This window comes from Cricetulus griseus, chromosome 9 (assembly GCF_003668045.3).
Source record: "Cricetulus griseus strain 17A/GY chromosome 9, alternate assembly CriGri-PICRH-1.0, whole genome shotgun sequence".
In the NCBI taxonomy this organism is placed as follows: domain Eukaryota; kingdom Metazoa; phylum Chordata; class Mammalia; order Rodentia; family Cricetidae; genus Cricetulus; species Cricetulus griseus.
In genome coordinates this window covers 19,479,542-19,498,339 of record NC_048602.1, presented here as the reverse complement: position 1 = coordinate 19,498,339, position 18,798 = coordinate 19,479,542, and the positions used below count along the sequence as shown (strand labels likewise).

Sequence of the window (18,798 nt, the reverse complement as noted above, 5' to 3'; positions counted from 1 at the left end):
AGGCCGCGCCGCAAGCGGGGGCACTGCGGCTCCCGAGGTTTCAGGTCTGCAAATACTACGCTGAATCTTCAGCCGCGAGTTCCAGACCTTGGGGCTCCTTCCTGCAGCGTCGCCAAATTGATTGGAGCAGCTCCTCCTGGGCCTTCCCGCTTTGATTCCACTTCCGGTCACCTAGTTGCTGCAAAACCGCTTTCCACTGGCTCATTTTCTTGATTAGTTTCCTAAGTCCACTCCGCTGTTTCTTTTCCCTTAATAACCTCTGATTAGACCATTGTCCCCAACATAGGAATCCCTCCCTCCCACTCGGTCTCCAGCCGCCTTGCACACAGCTCAGCTGTCAGGCCGCCCTGGACCCGCTCTGCGCAGGCTCCACACACGCTTGCTGCAGCTTAGACCAGAGCTGCAGCCAGGAGGACGCTGCACCCCGGTGTCTGACCCCACACTGTGTGCTGAGACCTTCAGAGAAAAGACAGGCAGCCCAACCTCGATTTGACAACCGGCCTCTTGGGCTACTTCTTACAGCAAACGATAACAGGCTAAATTCAGATGCCACCGTCCCATCGCCAACACAAACATGGCATGCACAAACCAAATGCTGCAATTTTGCCATGGGGAGAGACATTTTAGGAACGTTTGGGTGTCTCCAGAAGTCGGTGGTCAGCCCATTACTAACAGCCCAGGGCTGAGTTCATCCTGCTCTCATCACTAGATGGGGGTCGTTTCATTTTAGTAACTCAATGATGTTTTGTCTTCTCTGATTCATGCCAAAGGTTCTTTCAGAGAAAATACAGGAGAAAACATTAATTCAGGGGTGAGTGCAGAAATTCCTGGTTGTGATCTGAATTGGAACCCAGATGCAGATAGATGGAATACCAGCATGGGACTGATCCAGACCCAAGGAACATGGGTTTCTGTGAGGAAACCTCGGAAATCTACGGGACCTCCTGTAGAAGTCCAGTGTTTATCCCTAGCATAGGTGTGGACTTTGGGAGCCAGTCCATATAGAGGAATACTCCCTGAGCCAAGACACACGGGGGTGAACCTAGGCCCTACCCCAAAGGAAACGAAAGACTTTGATGACACCCTATGGAAGGCCTCACCATCCACGGTGGGGGGGGCGCAGAGAAGATATGTGACAGATAAGGTTTTAGTGGGGGGGGGCGCGGGTAGGGGAGGACGGGTGGGAGAAGGGAAATGGGATTGTCATGTAAAACAATCCTGTTCCTAATTCAAATAAAAAAAAGTTGGAAAAAAAAATCTAAGAAACCAAAGTGAAATCATGGGATGGGATATGTCTCATGAACAAGCCATGAGTGAAGACTCTCACCAATGTCCCAAAGTGGATTTAATATTACAAAGCACCTTCCCTGTAAAACAGATTCTTTAATTCAAATAAATTCTGAATATAAACTTGGCAAAAAAGAAAAAAAAAAAAGAAATTCCTGGCTGTCCCAGATGCAGAAAATAAGTAAGGTATGTGGTTCCAGCCCTGAAAACATTGGCGACACCTTCCCTTCCATGGCTCTGGGAACGTTGAGAAAGAGGAGTTAAGGGAGTAAGAAGGGAAAGAGGAGGAAGGGCTGAGACCTGCCATTCTCTAGACTCCATACAGCTGCTGTAATCAGTAACCAACAGCAGCTGCACTGACCTGCATTGACCTCACACGAGACCACAGTCAGTCTAGGAAAGGGAAAGGCTCACAGGGTCCACTCTTCACCCCTCAAATGCTGTCCACGGATGGATTGTAGGAGGATAATCCCTGCCTTCAGCTGCAGTCCTCTGCTCAGCCCACCAAGACCCAACACAGAACTCCAAATCCAGAGTCTCACAGATGCCTCTGGTCAGTCTCAGCGGGTCTGAAACCTAAATGAATAAAGATGAAACAATAGACATTTGTTGGAATTCTGGACTAGGAGAGTAAAGAGGCTGAAAGTCAGACAGCAGTTGAGACAGACACAAAACACATACACTCATGTGCACACACACACACACACACACACACACTATATATATATATATATATATATATATATATATATACATACATATATATAGATCCCATATGCATATATGGGATTTATGTGAATGACTTACAGCTTGCTGTCCAGCTGTTCCCAAAATGGCTAGGGGTGAACAGAACGCCCTACAATCTATTCGTTGCTCAGTCCACAAGGTTGGATTCCTCAGCTGGCCTTCAGTGTGTGATGGGATCCCAAAGAAGGAGGCTCCATGTCAGTGAAGGGATGGATGTGGTAAAAAGGCTAGGGCAAGCAGACTAGAAGCAAAACCTTCATTCTTCTATGCCCTTATATAGACCAGCATAAGTAGTGGCCCAGATTAAAGGTGTCTTCCAGCCTCGTGGTCATTTTCAAAGGTGTGTACCCTCCCACCTCAAGACATGGGTTAAAGGCGTTTGTACTCCTACCTCTAAGGTCTGGAGTAGCAGTGGATTCACACACTTCAAATCAAAGAAAAATGATCTCTCATTTGTACCCTCCATTTTTGGATTGTAGTTCAATCCAGATGTTGAAAATTAGACAACCAAGAATAGCCACCACAAATCCACTCTTTGTCAACTGGACACACAACCGTATCTCCTTATGTCATGATTAACTGCAAAATGAAAACAATAAACATAATAACGCCTGAACATTATATAACTGCCCAAATACAATCACAAATGCATTAGGTATTTAACCACATCATAATAAGACCTAACACGTGTAGCACCAGTTATAATTGTTATTAAAATTAAAAATTCAGAGTCAGCTATTAGGGGATGAAAACTGAAGGCTCAGCAAAGCAGAGCAGCCAGCCACTAGAGTTCTTACCTCTACCAATGCACAGACCAAAGGGGCGATTCTGTCCTCAGGCTACATCCTCTGACTGACTGCTACCTCATACTGACTGCTCAGACAGACTACCCAGCCTGCACTGCTCCTCAGACTGCTTTGATCTCCAGGGTCTGCCTGTCTCACATTCCTCTCTCTGCCCAGCTGTGTCACTCCTACCTCTACCTCCCTAGTGCTAAATTTAAAGGCATGTGACCCCTGTGCTGTGATTGACTTTGTGTGAGCTCTGCTTCTCTTTTGCACTGGATCAATTTCGTGTAGCCCAGGGTGTCCCTGAACTAACAAGATCTATCTCTCTCCTCGATCCTGGGCTTAAAGGTGTTTGACACCACTCTCTGTCCTCTGTTTGTTAAAACACAAGCAAAATATCATTAGAAACATGATATAACTCGTGCTTGTACAACACCAAACACATTTGAAATTTAGAATAGGTGTCAATGTCTCTTGTGGAACAGGACTTTGGTATCTCATATTTAAATATGGTCACCATTTAAATTCTCTTAATTGATGTTATATCACTTGATAAAGAAGTGAAGAGAGATACTCTCTATGGTGCCACCAGTGTCAGCGGCAGTGGTGTCTGTCCTGAGTCCTGAGGCTTCCAACTTTCGCTGCGGATCCGAGTGTGGTGGTTCTGGGGGCAGCGCGATGCCGGAGATGAAGCAGCCGGTCGACTTGGGTCTCCTGGAAGAGGGCGACGAGTTCAAGGAATTTCCAAGGAAGACTGGGCCGGCTTAGATGAAGATGAAGATGCACGTGTCTGGGAGGATAACTGGGATGATGACAGTGTAGAAGATGACTTCTCCAATCAGTTACGCGCTGAGCTAGAGAAGCATGGCTACAAGATGGAAACTTCATAGCATCCAGAAATGTTGCAAGACCTTAAACATGGACTGTGTACTAAATTCTAGGGCAGAAACGAGAATGGGCTACTTTGAAGAATAAGTTTATTTATAACAAAATAAAGGAATGTTTTGATCTAACAAAAAAGAAGTGAAGAGAAAAACCAAGTATCTGTACAAAAATATTCTTAGGAAAATAAAATAGAAATGCTAATGTCATCTATAATCTTCCCTTCTGTTTCTGGTCACATGGACTTAACAAGTGTCTATAACTACCTTCCCTTACTGCCCATTCTGTATTTCCTTCACCCTTAGCACATCTTGGCTCCATTCCTGAAAAAGGATCCATTCCTTCATTCCTGTGCCCTTTATCATCCTTCCTGGAGTAGGCTGATATAGATTCCCATTGACTTTAATCACAGGACATGGGAGCACTAAGAGACACCTTAAGGGATCTCCTGCACTGTAGACAAGATCCCGCTAACCCACATTGTGAAGTGGCAATCCAGTTTCCCCATGGTAATCTGGATCAGTCATCCCTTGTACCATGTTTATTCCTTTCTTGGTTTGTTGGTTCAAAGGCATTTAAGGGGTGGGGGAGTCTGATCTTCCAGTTCAATGGAATGTTTGTTTCAGCTCCTCGCACAGATGCTCCACTGTTTGGAACTGAAACTTCTAGACCAGCAGAATTAAGACTGAGGGATCAGAATGCAAAAATTTCATACTGGGTGAAGGAAATAAAGAATGGAGTGTGTGTGTGTGTGTGTGTGTGTGTGTGTGTGTGTGTGTGTGTGTGTGTGCGCGTGCGCGCGCGTGTGTGTGTGTGTGTGATTGATTGGAGTGAATTACAGGCTGCTGTGCAGCTAATCCATCAATAGCTAGCTTAGTTGCTACGTCCACAATGTTGGAATATTTGACTGGAGTTCTAAAGAAGTAGGCTTTAATGCCAGTGAAGGAATTAATGTGCTAACAAATAAATGAGACAGCACGCAGACAATGAGCAAAAGTTTATTCTTCTCTGTCCTTTTATAAGCTTCCAGGGGAAGGTGTGGCCTAGATGAAAGTTGTGACTTCCAGGCATCAGATCATTTGTAAACGTGTGTTGAGGTGGCAGAAGCTCCTGAAGAAGAGGTAGTCCCCCTGTTCCGAGTTCTTGAGCAAAAATATTCTTTAGGTCTCCATTGCAGAAGGGCTTCTACTTCCTATTGGCCCATCACACCCCAGTAACAGGGATTTCCTGTGATCTGAAGCACACTTGGCACAAAGCAGTGTATGTAATAGATCTGCATATGAACCTTCCAAGCTCCTGTCTGCTAAGGTGCAAGTGGCTTTCATCAGACACCTGGTGCTGCTGCTCTCTGTGATTAAAGACACTGAGTGGTTGAATCCTTTTCTGAGTCACAATTCATTTGTGGAACTGCGGAACCGTCTCCATTTATTTCCATTATCCCAGTTGGCTAACTTTGGTCCCAGTTTATACAATGAATTGACCTGTGCTTCAAATGTGTGTACTTGTTGCCTTCCTTGATACTAAGCCATCTTCTCTTTCAGAGCCCATCTTCTTCATCTTCTGCAGGCACTATTAAGGAATAAAAATTGTCAAAAAAAATGTTGAATGGTGGCTCACAGGAGCTGTATGCTGTTTAATCCAATGCCACACTTGTGCTAAATCTGAGCCAGCAGGACAGGGCATTTCTCCAGCATTAATTCAGAAAAATGAATTTTTCTTTTATTGGAAAAGAGAGGCTTTGACTGCTTCTTCTAAGTTCTCATGGAGAAACACATAACCAGTGTGCTTGAGCCTCTGCCTCAAGAGGGGCTCCAGATTGCAGGGCTGGAAACAAGGTCCATATTTTTGATGGAGATGACTCCGTAGCACCTCTCTTGCCTCTGATAGCCACTTCCAGTTCTACCAAACCTTTTCTCAGTATTCAATCAACTCTGCCTGTTTGTGGAACAGGAATGTTTCTTCCTCCCTCACAACGTGGAATGTCAACAGTAGGAATCTCTTTGCATAAGTCTTGTTCCCAGGGTGGCACAATGCTTCTCAATGCTTATTTCAACAACCTAAGCGATCTCCATAACACAGTTTTGGATTTGTCTTGAAAAGGTCTTTGAAGGGCTTAGTCCCAGCTGTAAGGCAACATTTTCTCGTAAGGGGCTGCTCTGCTGCTGGGGCGTGGACTCTCCCAGACTGATGCTTTTCTCTTTGTCAGACACCTGCTGGCGTTCAGGTCCACACTATGCAGGGATGCTTCCTCCCTCATGGCTAAATAGAACCTGGCATCTGTATTTCAAGTTGTTCTACATTTTCCCCACATCATCCACTGAGAGTCTACTGGGTGCAAGCTCCCACTATGCACCGTAAAGTGCACAGGGACTCAACGCCCTGGCTTGTCTTCCTCTTCCTGGTTTATCCATCCCCGGCAAGGGCCCTGCAGCCTTCAAAGAGGTACCCAGGCGTCTGTTTGAGCACTGTGCTGGGCACAGGGAACCTGGCAAGGAGCAGCCGCTGCTTGTGGACACTGGGCGACCACAAGGGACACTCAGCAGCCAGGGCACACGTGTTGGCCTCATCCAGTGAACCTGGAGTCAGGCAGAATGGTCCTGGCCAGGGAAGTCAGTGATAGGGAGAATCAGACTGCTTGTGAGTCTACTGCCAAGCCGAGCAGCCTAGCTTCCTCAGGAAGGAACTAGGGGACTCCAGCGCGGCTGGATGCCCTCACAGCCCCCACTGCTTCTTGGCCTACTGTCCCTGGTTACCCCCTTCCCTAACCCCCACAGCCCCCCTTACACGGCAATGGGTGTTGGTATTCAGGCAACTGTACTGGCCCGCCCTTGGGATTCTGACAGGATACACCCTCAGCTGCAGTCATTAAGAGCACCACCTGTGCACATTCACTACTCTCCTTTTTAAATGGCCCTGCCCATCTCCCATCTTTCTCTCTGAGCTTCTCTGCCTAGGCCCCCTCTCTTCTCTTCTGCTGCTCCTGTCCCTAAAGGTCGGCTTCCCCTCTTCCCTCCCCCTTTCTCATTCACTTTTCCCTAATAAAAATTCCCTCCACCCAAGTTCTTTTGTATGGCATCATTTAAATTACATCAGTGTATGGAGGGGGTGTTACTTGTTTGGTCATCCATGCATTTTTTTTAATGTGTACAATTTCGGAACTAGGTAAAGAATCTGTTAAATGTAATGCATTTCAAGGAGGGAACTTCCAATGAAGAGCAAGAATTATAAAAGTATGCTTTTATATGGACGGTCAGGAGCATGGAACTTAGTGATGTACAGCAAAATTAGAGACAAAACTCATGGCCTTTCCACATTTTTTATGTTATTATATTTTGTCCTCCTTTTGATTTTTTTTGAGACAGGGTTAATGGAACTCACTATGGAGATCAGGAAGACCTCAAACTCAAAGATTACCCCCGCCCTTGTCTCCTGAGTGAGGGATTAAAGGCTTGCACCATCATGCCTGGCACTGTTATGACTTTTTGGAAGTTGAACAAGAGAAATATTTTTATGACAGCTTTGCCCAGGGACTGGAGATATCACTTAGCATTGGCTGCTCTTTCAGAGGACTCTGGGTTCAATTCCCAAAACACGGCAACTCACAATTGTCTGGAACTCTAGCTTCAGGGAATCTGATGACCCTCTGGCCTCTACCTATACCAGGTCTTCATAGAGTGCACAGTAGAACAAGCAGGCAAAGCATACAAACACATTAAAAGAAATAAGCTTTTACCACAGTAACATTTGGAGTGTTTTATTTTGGCATAAACTCTGATATTTTCTAAGATTTAGACCTCATTAAAGGTGTTCATAAGTTTCTTATTTTATGTTTTTATTATATATACTGTTATGATTTGTAAGCAGAGAATATCAGAAAATGGTATATCACATTATTTACAATGGTGATTTTCTCTCTAGTATGAATTTTCTAATGTCTCCTAAGACTTGTAATATGGATATAGAATATGTCAGCTTTCAAGTTTTTAAGGTTTTTCTCCAGTATGAATTTTCTGATGTGTCCTAAGATGTTCATACCTGGTAAAAGATTTGTCACATTCCGTACAACTGTGAGGTCTCTCTCCAGTATGAACTCTCTGATGTCTTCTAAAATGTGAGCAAGTGGTAAAAGATTTGTCACATTCCTGACAACTGTAAGGTCTCTTTCCAGCATGAATGCTCTGATGTGTTCTAAGTAGTGAGTATTCACTAAAGGACATATCACAGTCTTTACATTTGTAAGGTTTTTCTCCAGTATGAATTTTCTGATGTATTCTAAGATGATCATACCTAGTAAAAGATCTGTCACAGTCCTTACAACTGTGAGGTCTCTCTCCTGTGTGAACTCTCTGATGTCTTCTAAGATGTGAGCAAGTGGTAAAAGATTTGTCACATTCCTGACAACTGTAAGGTCTCTCTCCGGCATGAATGCTCTGATGTGTTCTAAGTAGTGAGTATTCACTAAAAGACATATCACAGTCTTTACATTTGTAAGGTTTTTCTCCAGTATGAATTGTCTGATGTATTCTAAGATGTTCACACCTAGTAAACGATTTGTCACATTCCTTACAACTGTGAGGTCTCTCTCCTGTGTGAACTCTCTGATGTCTTCTAAGATGTGAGCAAGTTGTGAAGGATTTGTTACATTCCTGACATCTGTAAGGTCTCTCTCCAGTATGAACTCTCTGATGTATTTTAAGACTTTCAATGTGGATAAAGGATACGTCACAGTATTTGCATTTATGAAGTTTCTCTCCAGTATGAATTTTCCGATGTTTCCTTAAACCATAAGAATGGGCAAAAGATTTGCCACATTCCTCACAACTGTAAGGTCTCTCTCCAGTATGAACACTCTGATGCATTCTAAGTTGTGACTCCCAGGAAAAGGATTTGTCACATTCCATACAACTGTAAGGTCTCTTCCCAGTATGAACTCTCTGATGTTTTCTAAGATTTGCCATATGAATAAAGGACACGTCACAGTCTTTGCATTTAGGAAGTTTCTCTCCAGTATGAATTTTCTGATGTGATCTAAGATATGAAGAGCTAGTAAAAGACTTCTCACATTCTTTACATCTGTAAAGTTTCTCTCCAGTGTGAACTCTCTGATGTCTCCTAAGATATGTGTGTTCGGTAAAGGATTTGCCACATTCCTTACATTTGTGAGGTTTCTCCCCAGTATGAATTTTCAGATGTCTCGAAAGGTATGAGTTCCAGGTAAAGGATTTGTCACATACCTCACATTTGTAAGGCTTTTCACCAGTATGGATTCTGTAATGCCTGTTAAGAAGAGATACCTCAAGAAAGGACTTACCACATTCTTTGCACTTGTGTAACTTCTCTAGAGAATGAGTTCTCTGGTGCTTTCTCAATGAGGTATAGTGGGGAAAGGCTCTGTCACACTCATTGCACTTGTAAGGCTTCTCTCCAGTATGGAGTCTGTAATGGATTTCAAATTGTGAAAGCTGATGAAAGACCTTGCCACATTCTTGACAATTATAATATCTCCCAGCAGTGTGCAGTTTCTGATGTCTCCTGAAATTGGAATAGCGGGCAAAGGATTTGTCACAATCTTTGCATTTGTAAGGTTTCTCTCCAGTATGAAGTCTTTGATGTGTTTTAAGACTTGAACGTTGGGTAAAGAATTTTTCACAAACGTTGCACTTGTAAGGTTTAACTCCAACATGAATTCTCTCGTGTTCGGTGAGGCTTGAGGTGGTTCTGAAGTATTTCCCACATTTCCCACATTGATGTGGTTTCTCTGCAATGCAGATTGGTTGTTGAAAAAAAGTGTATGCATAGCTGAAATAGTCATCATATTCTTCCTGCCTGTATTCTTTCTTTGTAGTGTAGACTCTCTGATCTAGAGTAATGTTGGAACACAAATTTAAAGATTTCTCACAGTCTTTAGATCGGCAAGGTTCTTCTCCAGTGTGCATGCTTTCATGTCTGTCTGGGTTTGATGAGTCAACAGAGGCATCCCTGGGATTACTGCATGTGTAGTTATTGGAGTTTTCTGTAGTTTCACTTGTTCTATAAAGTGCACATGTGGAGGGGTCATGAAGCACTTTGCCAAGCTCATTACACTGACGAGACTCCTTTTCAGTCTTCACATGGTGATGGACAGGATCACATTTGCAATAGTTCTCTGAAAATGAGTAAATTCAGATTAATAGGGCTTGTTCCAATAATAAACATGTGATAAATGACTGTCTCCCTAAGTTGTCACTTAAGATAAGTGAACATGGAATTATTTAGTTTACAGCATCCAGTAATGGACAGTTTTCATTCACTGTAGATGTATGGATTCTCACAAACATAACATGACAGCCTTCAAAGGTCAGCGCATTATAACAGATATCTCATCTATCTCAAAAATCTCTAAATGGGAAAAAGATTAGAAGAAATAATTGATGGCCGTGAACTAGCTTTGGGATAGAACTCCATGAAAGATTATATTAAGAATATATGTCGCTATCTTTAAATATTTCTTCTTGCAAATTGATGAAGAGTTTAATCCAATACCGGGCACACAGGATTTATACTAAATGATAGGCAATGAAGAGTCGTCTTCAGAATACTCAATTCCTTTAAAGATTAAAGTCTTTAGAAAAACACATTAGAGTCTTCAATAGTAATGGGTGCAAAGAGAGCATTCTTCCAGACATCAGAGGCTCTAGATCATTTGAGGCAGGCCTGTTATGGGCAGCTTTTTCTTATTTCTATCCTCCACTGTCTGAGCTCCACACACTACTGTGTTCTTAACTTTACTCATAGGGTTGTTCTCAGGTCCACTCTGTACACTGACTCCTGAGATTATTTCCCAGAAGACTGTCTGTGTACTTAGCATGGGGAAGAAAATGAAGGATGTAGCATGAAGATATGCATACAAGGAAGGCAATTGCAGACTAAGCCTACTCCATGGAGTCACTTTAGACTTAAAATTTTGTCAAATTATTCCAATCCAATTTCAGCATGGTCAAATAAAAATGCATTTTGTACTAGTTTTATGTCACTAGAACAGAGGTGTAACAACATGCAAAGCCTTGTTGCAGTTATTACAGTAGACAGGATGCATCCTGCAGCCAGGACACTACACTAAGTTAGAGATCAGGAATCCATTCAAGAGGAATTGAATATCACGGAAACATTCTCAGCTCTGGCTTTCTCTTTCACTTGAAGCCTTCACTGTTGTCTTGCTCATTCACTAGTCCACCCTCGTTGTGGTTCTCTCTCCTCTCCACATTCCAGGGCAATCTCATTCTTTCCAGACAGGTGACCATGCCTGCCTGATACAATAATCCACATGTTCTTTGAGGCAGCAATGAGTCATGGTAGAACTTTTAAAAAGAATAGAGACGTCTAAAACAGTCCTATTCTCGGTACATGAAAAGACAAAGCAGAGGAATTTAGTCAAGGATTCTCCATTGATATTTCTTGTCAAATTCTTGAGTATATTCAGTATTTTTGGTCTGTATATATTAAGTTTTTCTCACAAATAAACTATGACAATTGCAATAACAGACATAGGGTTTTAAGATATGAGTGGAAATATTATATGCTACTGAGTTTATGGATGAATCTTGGAATGAAAACAAAGAGGAGATGACACCATTGAAATGGAAATGGAAAGAGGAAACTAAATAGCATGAAAAACTTTTTTCCTACCACTACACTTTGCCTTATCTTCTGATGGATTTTGAGAATGCCTCAACAGATTTTACATCGTAAGAAGTCACAACAAACAAAAGAGGGGTTAGGAATTCTACAATCAAATTTCACTCACCCACGAAGACAAGGTTATTGTAATTCTCCAGCATCACATCAATGCACAAAGCCCTCTGAGCAGAGTCCAGGCATTCCCACTCCTCCTGGGGGAAGTACACAGCTACATCCATGAATGTCAACAGACCCTGAAACAAAAAAGGTATGATTTAACCGAGTGTTATCTGGAACTGTTTTCCTGGATATAAGGAGACAGAATGCAGGGGATCTAAGATAATTACTCAAACATATGACAATACAGTCACATTCTATCATGAATGTTCTAACTCTGAGAAAACAGGATGACACAATAGTCTTACAAGCAGTATACATGAAACAGGAAATACATTTAAGGTCTGGACACAGTTATCTATCTGTTATGTATGCTGTATTTATGCCCCACAGGATCATAGTGTACATGTCTCAGAAGGAAAATACATGATGAGGAGATGTGCTTTAAAATCAATCCTGTGTGTTATCGTGGGCCTTACATGACTATATTCTAATATGCTCAACTGGGATGTTTAAACTCTAGGTCCAATGGCACACCACTACACAGCAAAGGGGTAGGTATGGAAAATAGAATATATGACTGATTTTATATTCGAGAGTTTTGTTTTTTCCACAGTAGCAACGATTGTAACAGTACTACATATTGTTTACTTTAACATTGACAAATAAGATAAGTAGTGTGTGGAATTAATTTTATGAGATTAGGGCCACTACAGACAGATAGAAAAATCTGTATCAGCCATATTTGTTATAATTAAAATTTTCCCTAACAATATGCATAAGCCAACAAAGACAAGTAACAATTTCAGAAGTTTTACAGAATATTTCACTTCACTCTCAAAGAGTAATAGAAACTGAAGTTAGTCCAAAACATACATCAAAAAATATTCAAAGTAGAGTGAAAAGAATCTGTACCAGTGATATTTTGGATAACGTTCATAGCAAAAATTTACCAAAAATTAATTTAATTAAACACTGAGGAAGTAAAACTGCAAATCAACAAATGGCCTAAATAGACATTTTTCATAGACAGAAACTCAAATGGCCAATAAACATTGCAAAATCACTCAGGATGTAAAAAAGGCCATTGTGGAAACTACTTCAATTAAAACTACTTCAAAATACGACCAGATTCCAGACAGAATGGCTGTCATCAACTAACCTGACAACAAATATCAGAGGGGATATGAAGAGAAAGTCTTATTCCCTGTTGATGGAGGGGAGGGTGCAAATTAATACAGCCATTATTGTAAGAATCAGTTTGGAGATTATTGAAAAAATGGAAGAGAGAACTAACATATGACCCAGCTCTTTCACTCCTGGCCATATACCCAGAGAACACACAGGCCTCTACGGAGATACTTATATACCATGTGTACTGCTGTTTTAATCGCCAAAGGAAAAGTGCTGAAGTCAAACTAATTTTCTATCAACAGATGAATGGAAATGAAAAGTGTATAAAATGGAGGTTTAAATGATTATCATTTTTTAAAGTTTTATACAAAAACTGTTTATCTGAAGAGAAAAATATAGTAAAAATTTGCAGGAAAATGGACAGACCCAAAATATGTAATATTCAGTGTGGTCATCTATTTTTAGAGAGAAGACACCCCATTTTTGCTCACATGCACTATCTCCCCAGTCACATGTGTATATAGGAACAATGTTAATACGGACACAGTATAACTTGGAGAAAAGAGAACAGGAAGGTTACATTATCAGGGACCGGATGCAGGTAATGAACACCAGTTATGGAAAAATTAATTAAGCTAAGAGCTTTTCTAGTTCTAATTCTGTCAAAAGTTTTTGGGTTTTGGGTGGTGGATCAGTAAATCAAAATATACTCAGTTGTGAAATATGAAATCCCATGTGAGGCTCCAGAGTGTTCCTTCCCTATGATGACACGAACTGTATAAAAGTACACCAAGTTTTATAGTCTTTGGGTCTGTGTAATTGCAGTGTGTGATTTTGTTGTTTGTCTGTTTGCAGAATTGATCAGAATAAAATTTTGAAAATTATCAGAAACAGAAAATTAAAGGCTTTTCATATATCAAAGTATAATATATTTAATGAAGAGTGGGAAGGACCACTCACCTGTGACATGCTTACTGGAGAATCAGCCATTTCTTACTGTTTCTCTTCTGGGAGTTTCTCTTTTAGGAACAATGAATAGACGGCTTGCTCCTCTTTGAGAAATAAAAAAAAGAGTCAAAAAGGAAAAGTTAAAATTAATACTGAAAGCTATTAAAGAACAACGTCAAACAACATGAAAAGAGCCAAGCGAAAATATACCACCAGGTGTCTAGTCAATGATCCCAAAGACAAGAGTGCACAGAAAGATATTTGAACCTTTAAGAGACAATCACCATCAAGCATCTTGTGGCACAAAGAAGATTATTCCCTTAATTTTGATGAAGACACAAGTGCATTTCAAGACAATCACCAATCAACACAGTTGATTTTACTAATGCACCAGTGCAGATAATAAATTAGAGCCAAAACATACACAGGAGAGTCAGAGGAATCAATCATTCATGAGAACATGGGAAATAGTAAGTTTCATGTGAAGAACAGAGAAATACAGGAGAACAGGGAAGAAATCATCCATGAGCAAGACAGCAAACCACTATTTCTCAAAGAGAAGGAAGAATACTACCAATAATTCAACCATCAACAACATAACGACAAAACAATAGGAAATAAAGATGCCTTGAACGAAAAAACTAGCCACATGGAAAATCAAAATAGTGACTCAAATTGAGGACTCAAAATAGTGAGTCCTCAATTAAATAAACAAACCCTCAAGTTAAATAAATTCAGCACCTGACCCAGCTGTTCCATTCCTCAAAGGACTCGACATCCTTGCTCACTCATGTTCAGTGCTGCTCTGCTCACAAGAGCTACAAAATGGAAACAACCTAAATATCCTTCGGCTGTCAAATTGACAGTGAAAGTGTGGTACACATACACTATAAATATTATTCAGTTGTAAAGATATTGAAAATCACAAGCTTTGCAGGTAAACAGATTGACTTTAAAAATATCATATTGACTGAAGTAACTCAGACCCAGAAAGACAGATATTGCATGATCTCTCTCATAGGAAGTTACTAGCTCCAAATCTTCAGATGTGAGTCCACAACCTGGACTGACTGCAGTAACAAAAAAAGTGGAGTCTGTGGGAGTAACAGTGACAGGAGTGACAAGTAACAAGTGATGTCAAGGGGGGAAATGAAAAACAGGGGTGGGGACAGATATAAAAACAGAAGAAGGAGGTTAAAAAAACAGTAAGGATACCTGGAAAATTCATAAGGAACCCACGTATTCCTTGACTATTATCCACCCACCAAATAAACAAACAAACAAATAAATAAATAATGCCTGAGTCTGTAAGCAAGAAAGTTAGAGTATAAATGAAAATTTCCCACACCGGCCTGGTTTGAACTTGTTGGTCACAGCTGTCTAAGAAACTTCCAAACATTAGAGGGCATTGCAGTTGCCCATGGTTGCCTCCCAGAAGAGGCAGAAGGTGAGTCCCTAGTGCTGAAGAAGCCACACACCTCAGACACAAATACCAAAGGACTCGGGATGAAACAGATCTTAAAACCTCCTTCCTGGGGACTAGGTTTCATGGTACCAGAAGGCAACATGGAAGTTTTCAAAGGAGGGAACCAGCCAACAGCCCTACCCAGCTATGACACCTGTGAACCACAACAATGATCTGCACTGCACGATGACCCTAAGGGTGCAAGAGTGGCACTCAAACCTTGGTGGTGACCAACAGCTTCTAATTGGATTAAGATCCTCCCAACGAGAGGGAGAACATGCCTGGCACTGGAAAGCTAACCAGTTTCCCCAGAGCTAGGAAAGCCATGGGTCCTGGAGGAGAACCTACAACCACTACTTTCTAAGTCAGCATAAGTCCTCACTGCATTCTCAATATTTCTCCTAAATTCCAAAGACAATAGGAGCCAGCATAGATGGAGAGTAGCAGGCTGTAAATATATCTTTCTGATTCTTATCAAAACTCTGTTGGCATTATTTTCAGGAACAGAGACAAAAACACTAAAAGGTAGGGAATGTGCTAGAATACCAAAGGTCCAAAATTCTGAACACAATAAATAAACCTAAAGATATTGTCAAAAACTTTTATACTATATTAAAATGATATAAATGAAAATGATTCACTATTAGTATGAAAACATGGTCAGTGATATGAATGAGTAAGGACAGTATCACTCACATGCAGAGTCAGATAAAATTTTATTGACTCTATTATCAGTTGTTCTGAAGAAAGCCTTCTCATGCCCACATTAGAATAATCCCAAGACGTTCCTCAGTGGGAGTCTAGACTGTTATTTCTAGTGAAACAGAATGTGGTCAAACTGATTTCCTGACCCACTTCCCCACTCACTCAATCCCTTTCCTCTCCTCTGCCAATCCCTCCACCAAACCTGTATCCTAAGCTTCTGACTCCTCTGTCCTTCCAGGCCCCTTTGTTCTGCTGCAGGTCTGGGTGATCAGTGAGCCCTGCACACGAGAAAGATTGTTCAGGAAGCCCCTGGGTTTTTAACACAGTACTCTAATCAGTAGACGAAGAGAAAACTAACTACGGGATTATACAAATGATTCCCTAACTCTCTTTCACTGTCAGAATACTGAAAACAATTAGAAAGCATTTTTAGTTCTGTTTGAATCCCACTTCCAATCACAGCTCAGTCAAAACTCAGGGGCAGAAATGGTACTGAATGACTGAGAAGAGGATGTCACACACTAGGGAGGTTCTGAATTGACCATGGACCAATAATGATGGATGCTCACACCTCCCAAAGGAACACACAAGAAGAAGAGAGAACATCTCATGAAAACTTTCTTTTTTCCCTTAGAAGATTGCACTTTATTCTGTGGGATGTGAGACTGACTCACACAAAGCTCACACAATTGCCAATTAGTTTGTCATGAAACACTGAGGAGGAGCAAGGGAGACAGCAAGCAAACCAATCCCAGTCACAGACACCAGACTGCTGGAGTTTGCAACATCCAGTCCCAGTACAAAGCCCTCATGGAAGGGTCCAGGCATTGCCACTCCTCCTGAGAGAAGTCCACAGCAACACCAATTGTTGTCAACAGACTACAGGGCAGGGGTGGGGGTGTGGGGGTGTGGGGGTGTGTTTAAATCTCCCTGTTGGTGAACACCTTAAATCCTAGCAATTGGGACAAAGAGGTGGGTAGAACTTAGTGTTTTCCAGTCCAGCCTGGTTGGGCCAGAGAGGGCAACAATGTGAGTTCAGGTCACAAACACAGTGAACACCAGAACCAAAAAATAACAGTTTTGTCATGAGTCCATGGACAGAGTGCTTTTTTTTTTTTTTTTTTTTTTTTTTTTTTTTGGACCAAGGAGATAAAAGACTAATGTAGAGATTTTTCTGACATAGGTGAGTTATCATGATTATTCAAAAGATGCTTTAAAATAATATTCTATGTTATAATGAATTTACATTTCTTTTTCCTTATCTACATTCCCCTCAAACAGGGTTTTTTTTCTGCATAGTGCTGGCTGTCCTTGAAGTCACTATGAACACCTTGACAGCCTCCAACGGATCCACCTGGCTTTGCCTTCAGGTTAAAGGCCTGTACCACCAGGCCTGGCAAAGACACGGTTTAAAATGTTGTATTTACATCCCCCTGTGCATATGTATCAGATGGAAAATTAATTGTGGATAAAAAGCTACTTTTAAAAGTTAATGTGCACAAGTAAACGGTTGAACTCACACAAAAACATACTTTTAGATCCATTGAAATTTGCATGCGTTATTTTCATGACTATTATCTGAAAGCTTTGGCGAATCCAAGTCTCCGTTTCCATGTGCCACTCTCTTGGATATGGAAGTTTCTAACACGGAAATTAGTATGGATGATTGTAAATTTCAAGAGCTTTGTCGTTTCCACCACAGCAGAGAGAATCGTGCTTGCAAATCTCAACATATAAGTTGAAACATCCTATTAGATTATTTTTACAAGAACATTTTGGCAATCAGTACATCAATTGAAAAAATAAAGTATCTAAAATACACCAAGGGAAAGACATGCACAGCAGAATTTGGGAGCCGGCTTCCTGATGAGCAGCAGAGAAACCACTCGCACCCCCGCTCCTCCCTCCCGGGTCCCAGCCCCGCAGCTCCTCTGACCTGGGAGCTTCCAGGGCCGCCGGGCTGAGGTTCCCGCCACTGCGCTGCTGACTTTCCCAGGCCGCCCCGCGAGCGCGGACACCGCGGATCCCGAGGTCTCAGGTCCCCGCGGACCCGCCGCGTCCTCCGCACCCGGGTCTGCAGCGCGCGGTTCCCTCCGAGCAACGACAGGGAACCGGCACTCGTCACACCCGGCCTCGGTCCATCTCCAACTTCCCGGCGCTCACTTTGTGTCCCAGCGTCCGTTTACATCACTGCTCTAAACCCTCCCACTCTTCCATAAACCCAGCCAATGGGCCAAATCCTTCCAGCTCCGGTTTCCGGTTTAGTGTCCCCACCCCGTCGGGGAACCGTCCCTCCCCCTGTATCTTTGGCTGCCTTGCACCCAGCTCTGCTGTCAGGCCGCCCTGGACCCACTCTGCACAGGCTCCGCACACGCTTGCTGCAGCCTAGACCAGAGCTGCAGCCAGAAGGACGCTGCACCCCGGTATCTGACCCCATAGTGAGTTCTGAGACCCTCAGAGAAAAGACAGGCAGCCCAACCTCGACTTGACAACCAGCCTCCCGAGCTACATACTTACAGCAAAAGGATCACAGGCTAAATTCAGATGCCACCGTCCCATCGCCAACACAATCATGAGAAGCCAAAACCAAACACTGCAACTGTGCCTTGGGGAAGAGACATTTCAGGAACTTGGATTTTGAAATCTCAAGAAATCAGTGGTCAGCCCATTGTTCACAGCCCAGGGCTGAGTTCATCCCACGCTGTAAGGCTCTTGCCACTAGATGGGGTTCTTGTCATTTTCCTGATTCAAACAAGTTTGGCTTCTCTGACTCAGGCTTAAGGTTTTAGGTAAAACATAAAATAAATAATACAATTTTGAAAACGCAATGCTGAATTCGGAGACTCCTGCTGTCCCAGATGCAGAAAATAAGTAAGGTATGTGGTCCCAGGCCTAAGAATGCCAGTTAAAGGGAACACTGAGGAAGAGGGGGAGGAAAGGGACTAAGAAGGGAAAGAGGAGGAGGGGCTGAGACCTGCCATTCTCTAGACTCCATACAGCTGCTGTAATCAGTAACCAACAGCAGCTGTACTGACCTGCATTGACCTCACAGTAGACCATAGTCAGTCT

General features: G+C 42.2%; 2 protein-coding genes, 1 long non-coding RNA gene and 1 pseudogene across 5 annotated transcripts in view; 1 reads left to right on the top strand and 3 right to left on the bottom strand.

Annotated features, from left to right (window-relative positions):
* Position 1: 1 nt before the first annotated feature.
* On the bottom strand, positions 2 to 2,566 carry LOC118239352. Its single transcript, XR_004771241.1, has 3 exons — positions 2,095 to 2,566; positions 1,649 to 1,863; positions 2 to 773 (listed from the first exon to the last, which is right to left on the bottom strand). It is a non-coding gene; the product is annotated as an uncharacterized LOC118239352 (long non-coding RNA).
* Positions 2,567 to 3,500: 934 nt separating this feature from the next.
* Sem1 (SEM1 26S proteasome complex subunit) lies at positions 3,501 to 3,798 on the top strand. Its single transcript, XM_027433980.2, is given in 2 exon segments — positions 3,501 to 3,567; positions 3,570 to 3,798. Coding segments are annotated over 2 exon segments (210 nt in total). The 3' UTR covers positions 3,713 to 3,798.
* Positions 3,799 to 3,932: 134 nt separating this feature from the next.
* On the bottom strand, positions 3,933 to 6,271 carry LOC100757153 (annotated as a pseudogene).
* Positions 6,272 to 7,431: 1,160 nt separating this feature from the next.
* The window catches only part of LOC103161273 (zinc finger protein 54), a 38,029-nt gene continuing 26,662 nt past the window's right edge, over positions 7,432 to 18,798 (bottom strand). Inside the window, exons 1-4 of one of the 3 annotated variants that reach the window (XM_027433962.2) lie at positions 17,666 to 17,903; positions 13,572 to 13,663; positions 11,488 to 11,614; positions 7,432 to 9,849 (exon numbers count right to left, since the gene is read on the bottom strand). In XM_027433962.2, coding sequence (XP_027289763.1) covers positions 7,688 to 9,849; positions 11,488 to 11,614; positions 13,572 to 13,601 — 2,319 coding nt within the window. In that variant the 5' untranslated portion in view covers positions 13,602 to 13,663; positions 17,666 to 17,903 and the 3' untranslated portion in view covers positions 7,432 to 7,687. Of the gene's footprint in view, positions 9,850 to 11,487; positions 11,615 to 13,571; positions 13,664 to 17,261; positions 17,590 to 17,665; positions 17,904 to 18,798 lie in introns of those variants that run through there. The other 2 variants (XM_035449500.1, XM_027433963.2) reach the window with 2 other exon arrangements.